The sequence below is a fragment of the Haplochromis burtoni genome, unplaced genomic scaffold, assembly GCF_018398535.1.
Source record: "Haplochromis burtoni strain Fernald_Lab_line unplaced genomic scaffold, NCSU_Asbu1 Contig_46, whole genome shotgun sequence".
NCBI lineage: Eukaryota > Metazoa > Chordata > Actinopteri > Cichliformes > Cichlidae > Haplochromis > Haplochromis burtoni.
Window position 1 is genome coordinate 922,374 of NW_024582407.1, and position 16,063 is coordinate 938,436.

At 39.6% G+C, this 16,063-nt stretch overlaps 1 protein-coding gene across 26 annotated transcripts in view; it reads left to right on the plus strand.

Moving 5' to 3' along the window:
- Positions 1-16,063, plus strand: part of camk2g2 (calcium/calmodulin-dependent protein kinase (CaM kinase) II gamma 2) — a 76,094-nt gene that overhangs the window by 28,933 nt on the left and 31,098 nt on the right. For all 26 annotated transcript variants that reach the window (XM_005930582.3, XM_005930583.3, XM_005930584.3 and 23 more), the window contains exons 3-6: positions 4,451-4,510; positions 8,310-8,364; positions 8,679-8,744; positions 11,512-11,584. In XM_005930582.3, coding sequence (XP_005930644.1) covers positions 4,451-4,510; positions 8,310-8,364; positions 8,679-8,744; positions 11,512-11,584 — 254 coding nt within the window. The remainder of the gene's footprint in view (positions 1-4,450; positions 4,511-8,309; positions 8,365-8,678; positions 8,745-11,511; positions 11,585-16,063) is intronic.

Consider the following 16,063-nt stretch of genomic DNA (forward strand, 5'->3'; position numbering starts at 1 on the left):
TGTCTGTGAAGCCTAAGCAAAAAGCATAGATATTGAACTGAACAGGACAGGTATACACTGTGTATGCTGTGCAGAGATATGTAGGAGAAGCACTACAGCTGACTGGCTTGCTGTTTCAGAGTTTTGGGGTTAAATGTAGGGTACTGTTACATCCCTTACTGTATTTTCCTGTAGTATCTTGTTGCTGATGAGTGCAACAGATTTCACCGGAAATTCATAGCTTCGGACCTGTGTGCAATTAAGGAAGAAGAGACAAAGGTTACAGCTTTAAATTATCAAATATCCTGAAACAATTCTCACTTTTTTATTTTTATTTAAGCAAGTTAATGTTCATAGGTCTGCAAAAACTTTGAAAATACGAACTGTTTAAAATGTACAGAACGAGTCATCTGGCCACCCATTTCTCAGTACTTGGGGTTACATTTAAACATTGTTATTAACATTCAGAGGGAATTAAAAAGTTGTATGTTTTATTTCAAATAATATTAGCTTTCAACAAGGATATTGAAGTATTACTGCTGTCATTTGTGTCTTGCTGTGAGTGCAAAGTCAAATATAGGAGTGTAATTTGATTTCATAATATTTTGTAGGCACACAAGACCACAAATTATGTATTTACATGGTAGCCACTGAATTGTTTTTCCACTGACTCTACAGTCCCCTCTGTGTTTGCTGTGGAGGAAGGAAGTATTTCCTATTCACTTTTCCTGTAAGTGTTTTTCCAGCCTGTTATGAGATTTGATCCAACTGAAGACTTCTCTGACCTCTGAGGTACCTCCACCCTATGAGCTTAGCTCACTGATTACAGCTTTTTGTTTGGTAAAAGTGTGGGGATTTCTGAGTGTGAACATGCCAGCTGGCACAGCTGATTGACAGTTTTGCCACCAAATCTGCTAATGACTGAAAGTTTACACTATGCTTTCACCTATAGTTCTAGTATATTAATGATTGCTTCAGTTTTCTCACTAATTGGGGTTGAACTTGTCATATTCTCTTGACAGTATTAACAAGAATCTTTTGTTGTCATCTTAGATTTTCTCCTGTCTGTCGTTGTGTTCCTCTTTTTCTCCCTTTTTCTTTCTTTTTTCATCTTAGATGTGTCACTCATTGCAGAAAAGTTAAATAAAATGGAAGCTCGTCCTTGTTTCCATCAGCTACCTTTATAAAAATATGGTGTATTTGAGGACATGAGATAATTACCCATGACATAACAGTACAACTATTTCCTCAACTACAATTGTCTTTGCTGCTTTCAATCTTAGAGACTTTAATACATTAACATGTCACCTTTGATTGGCTTGTACCATTTTTTTTTAAATTATATTATGACATGCAACAAACATCAGCATTGAATTTGCAGTTACATACCCACTGTGTATAATAGGCACAGACAGAGTGTTTTTTATTTTAATTTAATCTTTTGTGTCCTACCTACATCATGCTGTGTGGTGCAGTGGTGTTGTGTAACAAACCAGTGGCTCTTTGTGCAGTGCAATGCAGGAAATGTAATTAGTCTGTATCGCACCTCCAAATCTTTATCTTTATAAGGACTCACAGATCTCCTGTTACAGTTTTAACTAACGTTGACTGTTACTAAGATCAGTATCAGTAGTATTTATAGTATGTGATGACTTTTCATATGTTTTGACATTTTAACATTCAAAAATTCATTTTATTAAAATAAAAATGTGCGTCGAATAAAGGGAGATGAAAATACATTAATAGTAGACGACAAGAGAGCTTCTTGATTTTTTCACCAAACCATTTACTTTGACACAGCGTGAATGCATACGTGTTCCACTGCGAATGATGCGTGTTACAGCAGATATCAGTATGTTTACTCATTCCGGCTCTATCAACATGTACACAGGTATTTTGGAAAATATGCGTTTTTAGATGCTTTATGGCCTTTCGTTCATGGGTAAACCACATTTTAAGTAACTGGAAATTACCTTAAAAAACTCTTTCCACAGTGAGGATTTTTCATCTGCTAATTTATAACACATGTATTGCTTCAGCATGGCATTAATTACTTCCTTGATATGTTTTTGTGTTTTCATGTTGTGGAGACATAACAAAACTGGAAAATTCCTATTTTTAAAAAATACCTAAGATGTTCCAACACCTCCCAAAGCTTTGGCTGGACAATGATTAGGATAGTCTACCATGACTGACTGGCCGGTAGACCAGAGCATGTCACCTCAAGGTTTTTTCTTTATTTAGTGCATAGATTTACACTCACCATCTCATTTTTTTAGGTAAATCCAGCTAGTACCGGGTTAGACTTCCTGAAAGCAAAAGGAAGTCTAACCTGGTACTCCCTAATTCTTCATAACATAGATTCATCATGGAGCTGGAAACATTTCCCAGAGATTTGGTGCATATTGCTACGATGGCGTCACTACAGATTGATTGGGTGCACATCCATGATGCACCACATTCCATAGGTGCACTATTGGATTGAGATCTAGTCTGTGGACGCCTTGTGAGTACAGTGAATTAATGTTCAAAGTCTGAGATGGTTTGAGCTTTGTGACAGTGGTGTGTTTTTGTAATCTAATGTTGTTGGATATTGGTGAGTACAGAAAATAGGATAATTACTCAACTATTGCACCCATTCTGGCCTTCTTCAACGTTCAATGCGTTGTTCATTCAGAGATGCTCTTCTGCATGCCTTGGTTCTAACAAGTGATTATTTTTGTCACTATTTCTCAGTTTCAGATCATTCTCTGTAAACCCTAGAAATTTTGTGTGAAAAAGTCTCAGTAGTAGTAGTAGTTTCTAAAACACTCAGACCTATCTTTCTGGCAAAACAACAATGTCATGTTTAAAGACACCTAAATTGTATCTACTGTATCTGTGCAACCAGTCTGCCTGAAAAATGCAGCTGCATACACACACATTTAAAAAAACAGCTTAAAACTCATCTTTTTAAACTTGCTTTTGGTTGATTTTTGTTTTTATGTTCGACTTAAATTTCAGCAGGTCGTCTGGACCGTGCTTGCCCTCCTAAATGCATTAAGTTGTTGAACAGATGTTTACAGTGAAGTGCCTGGTGAATGTATATTGATAGCCATATAAGTTGGGCAGAACAAGTGGTGTTCACAACAGGAGCCATAGTTCTGCTTAGAGTTGTACATATCTGTAGCTTTTATGATAGAAAACAAATAACACATTTTTGTTTCCAATTGGGTTTATTTGATGTGTTTATGTAGCGTATATAGTACAACGTTAGTTTCCCCCCGATACTAAATTCAAAGGTTTTCAAAAGGTTTAAAAAAAAAAAAGCAGTAAGGAATTGGTGACTGTGATTTTCAGCTTCAGTGAAAAAAGATATTGTCAGACAATATAAAGATATATCAAGAAGATAATCTATTAAGCAATTACAAAATGATGGTCAGACTAATATTTTTGGGATTAGGGATGTCCAGTGTCTCTAACCCTCTGTCGCGAACTCGAACCGAAACACATAGGCGCACATACAGAGGTCTGTGCACCCACGTAAGCACTCCATCTGTCCACTGAGACCAGCAGCTGGTTGGTGGCAGGAAAGCCCAACATAAACCTGACCTCTTAGACCCCGCAACAGGACATGCCATCCATTGTATCTACTGTATCTGTGCAACCAGTCTGCCTGAAACATGCAGCTGCATACACACACATGCATGGACATCCTCCCCTTGCCATTAGAATCATTATCTGGACACTGATTGTATTAAGGGCAGACCCACAAGACTAATTTCACTAAGTGCAAAAAGCTTGTGCTTATTTTGTGTATGTCTCTGTGTGTGTACACTATACAGCTGTTTGTCTGCTTGTGTAATCATGCATTAGTTTACGGTCTCTGTTTTGGCCTCTTACATCATCGGGCTCTGCTACTATGAAGTGTTTTGCTGTCGTCTCCAGTTCAAGTTGATTGATTTTGGTCAAGTTTAGATGAAGAAAAATGATTGTTCTCAGTGGAGTGGGAGGAGCAGGAGAGATTGGAGAGAAAAAAAATGAAGTATGTTTATATGTTTGTGTGTAACCAGTTCAGAGTTGAAAGAACATTTTTAATCAAGTTGCGAAGTCGCTGGTGCAGGCAGTTCTGAAGTCCTACCAAACAAGATATCAACTTTTAATGTTTGCGAAAATCTGTTGTTTAGAAAAAGAAATAAATCATTTATTAGCACTTAAATTGTGAACACATGTTAAAAAGTTCTGCAGAAAAAGCTGTTTTCAAAGCGTGCTTTTGGAGAAGTGATGTTGAACACGGCCTGCAGTCAGTTGAGTGAATGTTATGGCTCCTCTTTTTTTGTGTACTTCAGCATTACGCCGTTCTGTGTCCACTTACTCAGTGGATTTTGAGAAAGGGGTCTGTTCTGCATGCTGGACAAAAACAAAGTGACTTCTCCTCCTGGTACTATTACTGAGTGTTTACCATTTCCTCTCTGCTCTTTTCTATCCTCAGATCACCAGAAATTGGAGCGGGAGGCGAGGATCTGTCGCCTGCTGAAACATCCGAACATAGGTGAGTGACCTTTGGGAGCCAAGAGATTAAATGATTAGTGACACAGCTGTGATAATGCAGATGTTTCATGAAAACATCTGTAGAAATTTGAACAAAACAAAAGCTACAGCTTTTTTTTTTTTTTCAGTTTTATTCAGACCAGAGATCAGAGTAGATCAACATTTAATGCTGTTGTATTTAATACAGTGTGTTACTTAAATAGGCCGTACATCGTCATTTGCTACAGAGATTTTGCCCTTAAGAATAACTGTATGTGTGCTGTAAAAGTTACGTGTGAGTAAATGCTTAACTGCTTTGATTGTTAGGCATCACCTCGGCTAATTTGAGGCTGTTAACTGGACCTCTTCATCATGTTTGTGTTTTTGGTGCTCATAAATTAGCACCTTGAGGTAACTTTTGTTGTGATTTGGTGTTACATAAATATAGTTGAATTGGATTGAACTGAATATTAGCACCCTTTAGCAGCTGTCGGTGTCTCAATGTTTATTTGAGTAACGGTTAAATGGGTACAGTCAGATACAAATAATGGACCTTAATGCAACAGCCCTGTAATAAATTCTGTCTTTCAGATCTTGTCGTGAGCACTTTTGGATAAATAGTTCTAGAAACAGTTCTCAGTTCACCTTCATTAACATCTTAGAAGCTTCAGTTTGTGAACATGTGTTTTGATAATCATATTCAAGCCATTCCTATCAGGGAGGATGGGCTTAAGAACAGAAAACGTGTTACAGCCATATTCACTTCTGGTTTTTCAGGGGCTTTTTGCTTTATACCTATACTTCATCACGTGAAACATGCTCAGTTGCTTACAGATCAGATTTGGCCAATATGAATGTGAAAACCAACAGTTTCCCTGAAAGCTGAAACCTTGTGGTTGCCCAGTTTTGTTTTGTTTTTATATAGAACCAAAACAGCAACAACAACTGCACCAAAGTTGGGTTTCATTTCAGTGTTGTTCAGTTTAATAATAACTTTGAAGCAAATGGCCCCAGGTGATATGCAAATCAGCCAGTTACCTGGCCTGTCGCTGTGTGGGATATTTGCATGGTGCAACTGGCCAGCAGCCAACAAGACAAAGTGAGTCTGAACGCCAACACATGCTCAGTCAGCTGGTCGCACTAATGCGATCAGCGCTGTTTACTTTGTGTACTGTGCGTCAATGTTTTGTGTATGTGACACTGAATAGTTAATGGCCACTAGATATTTCCCTCAAAATTACCACCAAGTAAACAGAGAGCAAAGACACTAAAAATAGTTCTTTATTTGATCCTTACACTGAAGCTTGCAAAAAGAAAAACTGTATTACTACTTAATTTGCAAGCTTGATGGTCTTGGTGCGGTATCAAAGTTGTGCTTTTGGTAAAACATCCTCGTTTCTGAAGAAAGAAGTTTAGCCAATCTGCATATGGTACAGTAATCAGCCAAAAAAAGGGATATAGTAGTATCAAACTAATTATAAATAATGAAAACAGGGAGCAGGTCTCTTAGTGTTTGTATCCAAAAGGCTGTTTGTTTGTTGCCAATCTGCCAGGCAGCACTGTTACTACATACTGTACCGTCTCATCATTTCAGATAGGCGCCCGGTGCTCCGGGAAGACTGAGACACCTTCTATCACTGACCTTGTGTGTGTTTGCAAAGCCATAATAATATTGTCATTTCACTGTGTATGTTCTCCTGGCTTTGTTCCCAAGCTAGCAATTAATAACTTTCATTATTATCATTTTTATTAAACAAAATAAAAAAAAAATAAAAGAAGTTTGCTGACTGTCTTGTCAGGATTTGAATGCTTTCCTTGGGATTTATTTAAATATATGAGCATGTCTGCTTAGCCATGCATGAGTCCCTGAGCAGTTTCTACTTTGACCCACTGCTGATGGAAAAAGTTGTAAAACAGGCATCATTGACTCAGGTGAAGACTTGTTGGGTAGCAGGCCTTTTAGCCTGTCAGTATGAAAAATGGCACCTTCTGCTGACTTACTTGACTTATGAAACTGATCATGGTGGCTCATATTACTACAGGTGTTACTGCATGGTGCTGCAGTACCTGTATCTTTGGCATAATGAGGCCCCAACCTTTTTTTTTAATTCTTCGTCTAATACAGTTTTTACTATCTTCTATAGAGTCTCAGTGATGTGTAGAGGCTTTCTGAGCCAAGTTTAGTTGATTAAGGACATTATGAAATAACGATCTACTACTCAGTTTCTAGAACCAAAATTTCCTAAAGACATCGAGAATTTTTGTAGATTAGCCTACCTCTTTACAAACCTACATCTGCATACCCAGGCCTACAGGGCACCCTCTTTTAATTTACTTTAATCTCCATTTACACAGGCCTACACCAGTAAGTGATTTGTGGCAAGCCAAAATCATTATAAACTTCAGGAACTGGTAAATGACTGAAATTCACGTTTTTGTCCACTAGGTGTTTAGCATTGGGAATCACATTTTTGACCAGAGGGTCACAAACTGGTTTCTAGACCTTTTTGACTCGGCTTATAGTTGTTATACAGGGTGGGCCATTTATATGGATACACCGTAATAACATGGGAATGGTTGGTGATATTGAAGTCCTGTTTGTGTGAGGGGGCAAACTCCTCAAAATGGGTGGTGACCATGGTGGCCATTCAGAAGTCAGCCATCTTGGATACAACTTTTGTTTTGTCAATAGGAAGAGGGCCATGTGACTCATCAAACTTATTGGTAATGTCACAAGAAAAACAACGATGTGCTAGTTTTAGGTGCTGCACATCTCGTATCTTCACACCATAGACAATTGCCTTCAGATGAACCCAAAGATAAAAGTCTAAGGGGGTCAGATCGGGAGACCTTGGGGGCCATTCAACTGGCCCACGACGACCAATCCACTTTCCAGGAAACTGTTCATCTAGAAATGCTCGGACCTGGCGCCCATAATGTGGTGGTGCACCATCTTGCTGGAAAAACTCAGGGAACGTGCCAGCTTCAGTGCAAAAAGAGGGAAACACATCATCATGTAACAATTTCAAATATCCAGTGGCCTTGAGGTTTCCATTGATGAAGAATGGACCCACTATCGTTGTACCCCACATACCACACCAAACCATCACTTTTGTTGGTCCAACAGTCCTGGAGGGATCCATCCAATGTGGGTTAGTGTCAGACCAATAGCGGTGGTTTTGTTTGTTAACGTCACCATTCACATAAAAGTTTGCCTCATCACTGAACAAAATCTTGTGCGTGAACTGAGGGTCCTGTTCCAATTTTTGTTTTGCCCATCCTGCAAATTCTGTGCGCCGATCTGGGTCATCCTCGTTGAGATGCTGCAGTAGCTGGAGTTTGTAAGGGTGCCATTTGTGAGTAGCTAATATCCACTGAAGGGAAGTTCGACTAATGCCACTCTCCAGTGACATGCGGCGAGTGCTACGCTGTGGGCTCTTGCTGAATGAAGCTAGGACAGCCACTGATGTTTCTTCATTAGTAACAGTTTTCTTGCGTCCACATTTTGGCAAATCCAACACTGAACCAGTTTCACGAAACTTAGCAAGCAGTTTGCTAACTGTAGCATGGGAGATGGGTGGTCTCGTAGGGTGTCTTGCATTGAAATCTGCTGCAATGACCCGGTTACTGCGTTCACCAGATATCAACACTATTTCGATCCGCTCCTCACGTGTTAACCTCTTCGACATGTCAATGGCTGTGATCAACTAACAAGCCTGAAGTGACTGCACGCAACCTCCAACCTAAACACCTAAAGTTGATTTGCAGATTTTTATTTGATGGCTCTTTCTGTTTCTTTCTGTGTTTCTCTCCCTCACTAGTACGACTGCATGACAGCATCGCAGAGGAAGGCTTCCATTACCTTGTCTTTGACCTGTGAGTGAATCACAGTACCACACAAACACACACATTACCAGTTCAGGCCTTTCTTCCTCTGTTGAGCAATTTTTGTTTATTGTCTAGAGGTAATGACTCCAACTTCACAAAAAGAACTCACTTTTTCTCATGTGTTAGTCCACAAATAGCAGTTAATTGGGGGTAAAAATGGAAAAAAAAGACAAACTGATCTTTAAAAAGCATGTTTTGGTGATATTGTCTGCAGTATGCTTGTTTTCCATCTGTGCTGGGGATCTTCACTCAGAAATAAACACAAAATACAAAGTTTCTATTTTTCATGTATGTTTCCGCAGAGTCACTGGAGGCGAGCTGTTTGAGGACATTGTCGCCAGAGAGTACTACAGTGAAGCAGATGCCAGGTACACTAAGTTAGCACAAAATAGATTTTTGTGCCTTTTTGTTTTTGGTTGCTGTGAACTCTCATAAAATGTTTTGCGATTTGAATCTGTGTTAATGTACTTTGTGCTGTAGCAGCAGAACCAGGGCTTTCTGGCACAACCTGTATACACTTTATTTTGGACCAAGTGACTCAGTGCTTTTAAATTTCATTAATAAACAATGACAAAGCTGTCCTCTGAGTTTAAAACTTATTTTTAGTTTGTTGTCCGAAGTTGAGGTTTGTTTTTCTTCTGAAGTGCATTACCTACATGCCTAAGCGCTTAACCATGATGTAAAAGCTTTTAATCAGTTAGATAATGACTTAAATAGCAGAATTTAAAAAATGTCAAAACTTGCAATAAAGAATGCGAAAGGCAATCAATAGAGTTAAGGTAAGTACAAGAGGAAAATAGTACAATAGGCATTATACTAGATTAGGCTGAAGATAAAATAGGCTCAGTAACACATCTAAAATAATAAATGTCATATATGTGTATGAGGAAGCTGGGTAGGGACAGAATAAATGGCGGTATAAATTTTAAGTCCTGTTGTGCTCTAATTTGGACACTCTTGATTCTCTCTTGCAGAGAGACGACAATACTCCCTAAATCTGTCTCTGCGCCCCCCTCCCGCTGCTGTCCCTTACTTCACCTTTACTAAATGCCAAGCTCAATTTATTTTAAGAGAAATAATAGCAACTTTAACTGAGCCGAAAGAATTGTAGATATGCATGCTGAGGACAAGCTTACATAAGACTCCCCCCTCACACCCTGCCCACATTTCTTTCGTCACGTTCATTTACTTAAAAAATGCACCACATACTTCTTCTTGCACCACTTATCCTCTGCTCCAAGTACACAGAAATGTTGCTCAAAGATTGCAGGTACATTTATAAATCTTACATGGCTCATGGGGGGCTCATAAATAAATCAGGTGTTTAGATTAGTGTAATGTGGGGCTTTAGTCAGCCAAATTGTTGGTTGACTGAACTGTTACCTTCTAATCAGTTGATCTGTTGCTGGGGTAGGTTTGATTATGCACTTAATCTCTAGTTTGACTATCTGTCACAATGTGTTGAGTACACTCTACCTTCTAGCCTTTTTAGCCTGATCTAATTCTAAAGAGATATAAAAAGCTAGAATATTAAATCATTTAAACAGTGTTATTTTAAGCAAATATAACCACAGACTCTGAGCCATTTTTTCCATTTAGATTGGAGAGTTTAGATCCTTGGATGAACTATTGACATCATGGCTGGATACAGTTTACTTTTTAAAATAGTAACAAGACCAAACAACAGTTTCGATGTGTTCACACATACAGAAAGCCTAAAACCTTACCTTGCTGCTAGTTAAGTGCTTTATAGTTTTGCGTTCATCATCGTCTCACAGAAAAACCTCAGTAAATGCAAACATTTTAAGCTGTTAGTCGCTCTTAGGATTGGGCATCTACAGTCATGTGAACAGGCAGGTGTTTTTCATTTGGAGTCTTTTCCTCAGCTATCGAAAATAATGAATCAGGCCAAAAACTGTCAATGCTGCACTTTTCTCTTTGAGAGTATACCCTTGTATATCCAAATAATAATAATTTTTTTATTGACTTGGGTTTTTGCGCCTTTGTTAGATAGCACAGTAAAGAGAGACCGGAAGGCAGGGAGAAAGAGGAAGACATGCAGCAAAAAGCCACTGGTCAGAATCAAACTACTGCATTCAGCCTTGCGGCATATGACTGAGACTACAGCCTCAGTGTCAAAATGAGCAACAGGAAATGATTTTGTGTTGCCCATCAACCACTAGAATGTTGCAAATTTGGTGAAAAAGACCCTGGTTGCAAGGATTTAGTCGATCAGCCAAAAAAAAGTTAGACAAAATTCTCCTGTAAGGGCGAGGTAAATGTGATTTACGGGCACATTTTCTGAAAGGGTCTCCTTCAAGACATTGATAGTGCTTCTCTTGCTGAAGTAGTCACACAGCAACCATAACTAGAGAGCAGCTCTATTCTCACCTATACACTGCTGGTGTGAAGGGGATGTGAATGCCAGTTTAGCATCTGAAACACTCACACACACACACACACCCCTACACCCTTCCTGTGTTGCATTGTGGGTGTCTGTTGCCACGGACCCACAGCCACTAATGATCTGACATTTGTAGCCACTTTGTGATTGGCCAGCTGAGCAGAACTAAGGAAGCAGTGGGAGAGCAGAGCATTGTATTCCTCTTTGTAGCCCTCCGTTCTTGTAACAGGTTGCAGTGTCTCTTTAGAAAGAGTGTCTGGAAATGGGTCGCTGTATTTTCTGTACCCTGCTTTCTTTTTCACCGTGTCATCCATGGGCCACTTGGGATGACTGAGGCCATAACCTGGCTCTTAATGCAGGGTTACGTCAAGGCTCTGGGTGTTTTTGGTTGCATATAATAATGGCAAAGCTTAAAGCGCTTCGTAATTTTGTTATGTGCCCAGTGGAAGAGCTGTCTACCAATTTACTTTAATACTGTGACACTATACAGTGTGAACAACAGAAACCTGTTCAACCATATCCTCTTTTTTATCTTTTTTTGTGGCATTTCTGTCTTTACTCGTATGCTCGTCGTGTACTTTAACTGTCACGTAATATGAATTCCACCCTAAACTAGTTTCTTCTTCTTCTTCTTCTTTTTTAAAACTTCTGCTTCAGTCTGCATTTGTGATCTCCTGTGGATTGACGAATGTGTCTGTCTTGTGCTCCTCATCCTTCTCTGTCTCTTCCAGCCACTGCATTAATCAGATCCTGGAGAGCGTCAGCCACATCCACCAGCACGATATTGTCCACAGGGACCTCAAGGTGAGTGATCACACACCTCTGGTGAATATCGAAGTACCTTGTATACTATATAAATCACTTGAATAGTAACTAGCACTTTGTTGTAAATGAAGATTAAAGACGTGTGGAAATTCACATCATGTCTGAGCGCTCTTGCACACACGCACAGACGTCACGCAGTGACGTTTAGACCAACTTAAGGGATGAGCGTCATCCTTCTGCTCACCGGCTTTCTTCTGCATTCCCAATCCTCTGCCTACACCCCTCCTCCCTTTTATCCGTCTCCCTCCTTCCTCTCTATTGCTCTCTGCCCTCCTCCCCCTCTCCCTCCTGCACTGCTGAGGAGTGACGAAAGCAAACCAGCTGCTATTAATAGCGGGTCGGTGGGTGAGATGACGGCCAGTGACGATTTCCCTTGCAGCAAGTCTGTGCACCCCTGGCAGGAACCAAAACCACTCTGCAGCTGTGCGCTTTCAAATTTCGTTAATTTTAACGTTAATACAATAATATTAAATAAAGACAAGACTAATCTGAGATCTAAACACCTGGATAATTGTACCAGTACTAAGTTCAGAGCCCTAAACTTTTAAGGTTACTTAACTGTCTGTCTACTTTTATGTGACAGTGTAAAATTAAGCCATTACTCTGAGGGTAAATAGACGAACATAATTGGACGATGCACAATCGTTTTTTATCCGAGTGGTGTAAATGGACTTGTGTTACTTCTCATTGATTTTTTTATTTTTATTTTATTTATTTATTTATTTTAGCTTGCCAGTGGATGTCAGTATCAAATGCACTTGGAGAGGGAAGAGCTTTAGAAAGATGATAATGATGATAGATGATGAGGGCTATGGACAGCAATGTATTAGATTAGTTGTTAATGTACAACTCCCTTTTCATGTTTCATAACTGCTTTCATTCTGCACTATTATAGTCTTCTCAAATGGTACACTAGCATACAATTATACACTCCGACGACCTGCTGGTGGGGCAGCGATTTTAAACCCATTCTTTAATGTTTGGATATTGTTCCAAAATCCTAAACATATCAGGCTGAATTTGCAAATAACTAATTGAAATATGTCTGTTTAATAGAATAAACACTATCAAAACTTGAAGTCTTGGATATTTTATATAGTACAGACTTCATTATATATCACATTATATGCATTTGGCATGCATTTGCCCAAAGCAATTTACAGTAAGTGCATTATCATCATAGTTGCTTAAATGATGAGCTGGAAAAAACTGAGTCAGGGAAAATACTGGAACGGTCTGGCAGAGTGCTTAAAAATGAGTTTTAGCCAACTGTGAACCTGTAGAAGTCGAGATTTTTGCCATTAGGGCTAAAGCGTGTAACTTGCATACTGATGTAGTGAATTTATTCGTAAATAATTGTTATTTTCCACCTGCCAGTGATTACAGAGCAGCACGATGACTCATCCAGAGTTATTTTAGTGTTGATGAGTGTAAGGCTATTATTCACTATCTCTTAGCTCGGTTTTGGTCTCTACTATCACACATTTTCTATCAGCAAATTTCTTATTGCGTCTCTTTTATCCGGGTTGGTTGTGCAGAACAAGTGTTGAGGCTAGCTGAGGTGAGAGAGAGAACCAGACACTGTGGCAACTAAAAATGTGTTCATCACGATTAAAGGGACCCTTTCATAGTGACACAGTTTCACTTTGATTTGACACATTGTTATTATAAATATATAGATATATTTTTAGCAGCTGTCAAACTACTGATCTGGTAATCTTTACACTATCAGTGACTAATTGCTATGCACTATCTTAGTGACTAGTGTAGTCATGTATTTAACAACGCAGAGTGAATACCAGAATCAAAAACTCCAGTGTCACTCTGCATTTGCTTAATGCACAAACAAGTAACTTTTTACAACACATTTGCCATCTGCAACTTGCTAAAGTATTTTATCTGTCTATGCATTTGTTTTTCAATGAAGAGGGTCTTAAAAGCTTTAGAATCCCTGATTTCATCACATAGGAAATACTCTGATTTTGTTTATTTTTGTTTTGTTCTTTACCCACAAGAGCATCCAGGGGATAGAGCTGCTGAATGCAGTACCTGCATTCAAGCCATAAAAATACCAATAATGGCATTGAAGTGTGCCACGGAGAGGTGTGACCTCACTCGCAGACGCATGTCATATTTTTCGCCTCTCTGTCATCCTGGAAGGGCCACTCGCTCAAGGGAAAACAAGAATTCGAGAGAAAGAGTTGAGTGCTGTCAGCTGGTGGCAGGCTGGGTTGTCATGGTAACTATAGGGTGAGGTCACCCGGTTGCTGCAGCACCAGAGTAGGGACTGATTATGCCACCCCCCATTTATCTATCTCTATCTGTCTGTCCCTCTGTTGCTTTTACTTGCCCTCTTTTTGGTCTCTTTTTCCCATTATTTCAGCTCTGCCCTGTTGGGTGGGTTGTGGGGTGGGGGTAGCAGGAGGGGAGGGGTGGAAAACTACACAGGGAGGGATAGACTGACAGATGAGAAGAAACGGACTAAGAGCCCAGCGACTGCTGGTACAAGCTTCTGACATCCACCCATCCATCCATCTGTCCAGTTATGAGGCACTGAGGACTGCTAACAACTACAAAGACTTCTGCCCTTAACACAGACACACACACAAACATAGACACGTCAGGCCTGACACTTGGGACTTGTAGTCTTGAGTGCAGAGCCGCACCATTTACCTTGCTCAGGTTCACCATTAGACCCCAGTAACACCTGGGATTAAGTTGACACTATCTGGATCTGATCACAGGCATTGCTACATCTGGGAGGTTAAGCTTTTAGCAGTGGCATCGTGGTGCAGTGGTTACTGCTGTTGCCTCAAAGCAAGAAGGTTCTGAGGCGTTTCCACATGCAGTTTGCATGTTCTCTCTGCACCTGCGTGGGTACAACTTTCCGCCACAGTCAAAAGGCATGTATGTGTGTGTTTGAGGATGCAGTTGTACATGTCACTATGACTGACTTGCAGCCTTTGCGGTGTTGACCCCACGTTTTTGCCTAGTGTGAGTGGGGATAGGCTTCCAGCTCCATCCAACCCTGAATTGGAGAAGTAATTAGGAAAATTGGGGAAAGCTTTACCTGGACAATTTTAACTGTTGTTTTAACTTGAAATGATGAATCAGGTTTCTGAAGAACAAGGTTAGACTGTACGGACTTGTTTCACACGTGGTTGAGATCAGAATGCTGGCTGGATGTGACGTTGCAGTTTCCATTGCATTCTAACTAACTACACTCTGCACCAGCCTAATGTGAGACTTCAGTGCACTTTGTTTACCCCTCTGATTTTGAATAGCTGCTATGGAGAATTAAGGTGTAACTCTAAAATGTCAGAAACATGAAACCAGAAATTGCTAACAGGATGAAGTGAACCATGTCTTCAGTTAAGATGATATTCCTCATACTTAGAGCAGTATTAGTAACATGATCAAGCATGCAATGTTGCTTAAGCAGGATCAGTTCATTTTCAAATATATATTAAACATAATTATTATTTCGAATAATGGGGTCAGTATATGTGAAAGTAACCCCTGTGAGTCATAATTTCAGGCTACAGACTCCTCTAAATGCTCTGTTTAAGACATGGGCTATCCTTAATATTGGCCAGGTCTCTCTTGAAAAATAGATTTTAATCTCAATGAGACTTTTTACCTGGATAAATAAAGGATAATGAAATATGGCCATGGAGGTTAAACATCTAACTGTAAGAAGCCACACAGGCCTGCTGATCTACGATCTGATTATAAGGTGCAGCCATCAGAATAAAGTTGATTTAAAAGAAGGAAATGGTGTGTTTAAATGGTGTTTTTCAAACACAGGATGAACTTATGTGCTCCATCAAGGCCCAGTGCAAGAGTAATGAGGGTATTTTAACTTTAAGTAATGCAGAGCTACTGCTCTAAGCTGGTCCCAGTTAAAGTCTGAGAGGGCTAAAAGTAGATACTGCCACTTGGACAGAGGCAACCTGTAAATTATGTTTACCTGGTGTTGAGAATGAAAAACCTGAAACAAGTTGAAATAAAACACTGCTACTCATAATCAAGTAACACGATTAATCTATTTTTAAAAAAAGCTGTGACATAAGGGAAAGAGGCAAAAGAGGAAATGAGTTAAAACACACTTGATGCATCCTTATGCTTGCCAAGTCTTGACCTTTTGCACAATAGTGTCATCAGAGGGACCGAGTAAGAATGCTGTGTTAAATCCTGTGACAGCTGATTGAAAAGGTCTTTGCTTTGGGGAAACCCATTGTAGCCAACTTGACAGCATCATGGCTCATTACTACTGTAGATGTCATAATGCTCCTGCGGCCCATTCAGTCATCCAGACAGAAAGGACATTTCTCTAAGTCATGCACATGCTCATCTCTGTTGCCTCTAATCAAGTGTATGTTTATCACATAAAACAAGTTTGTTCAAGTACAAGTGTACCAATCGGCTATTATATTCATTATTTTTATTCTATTGGGG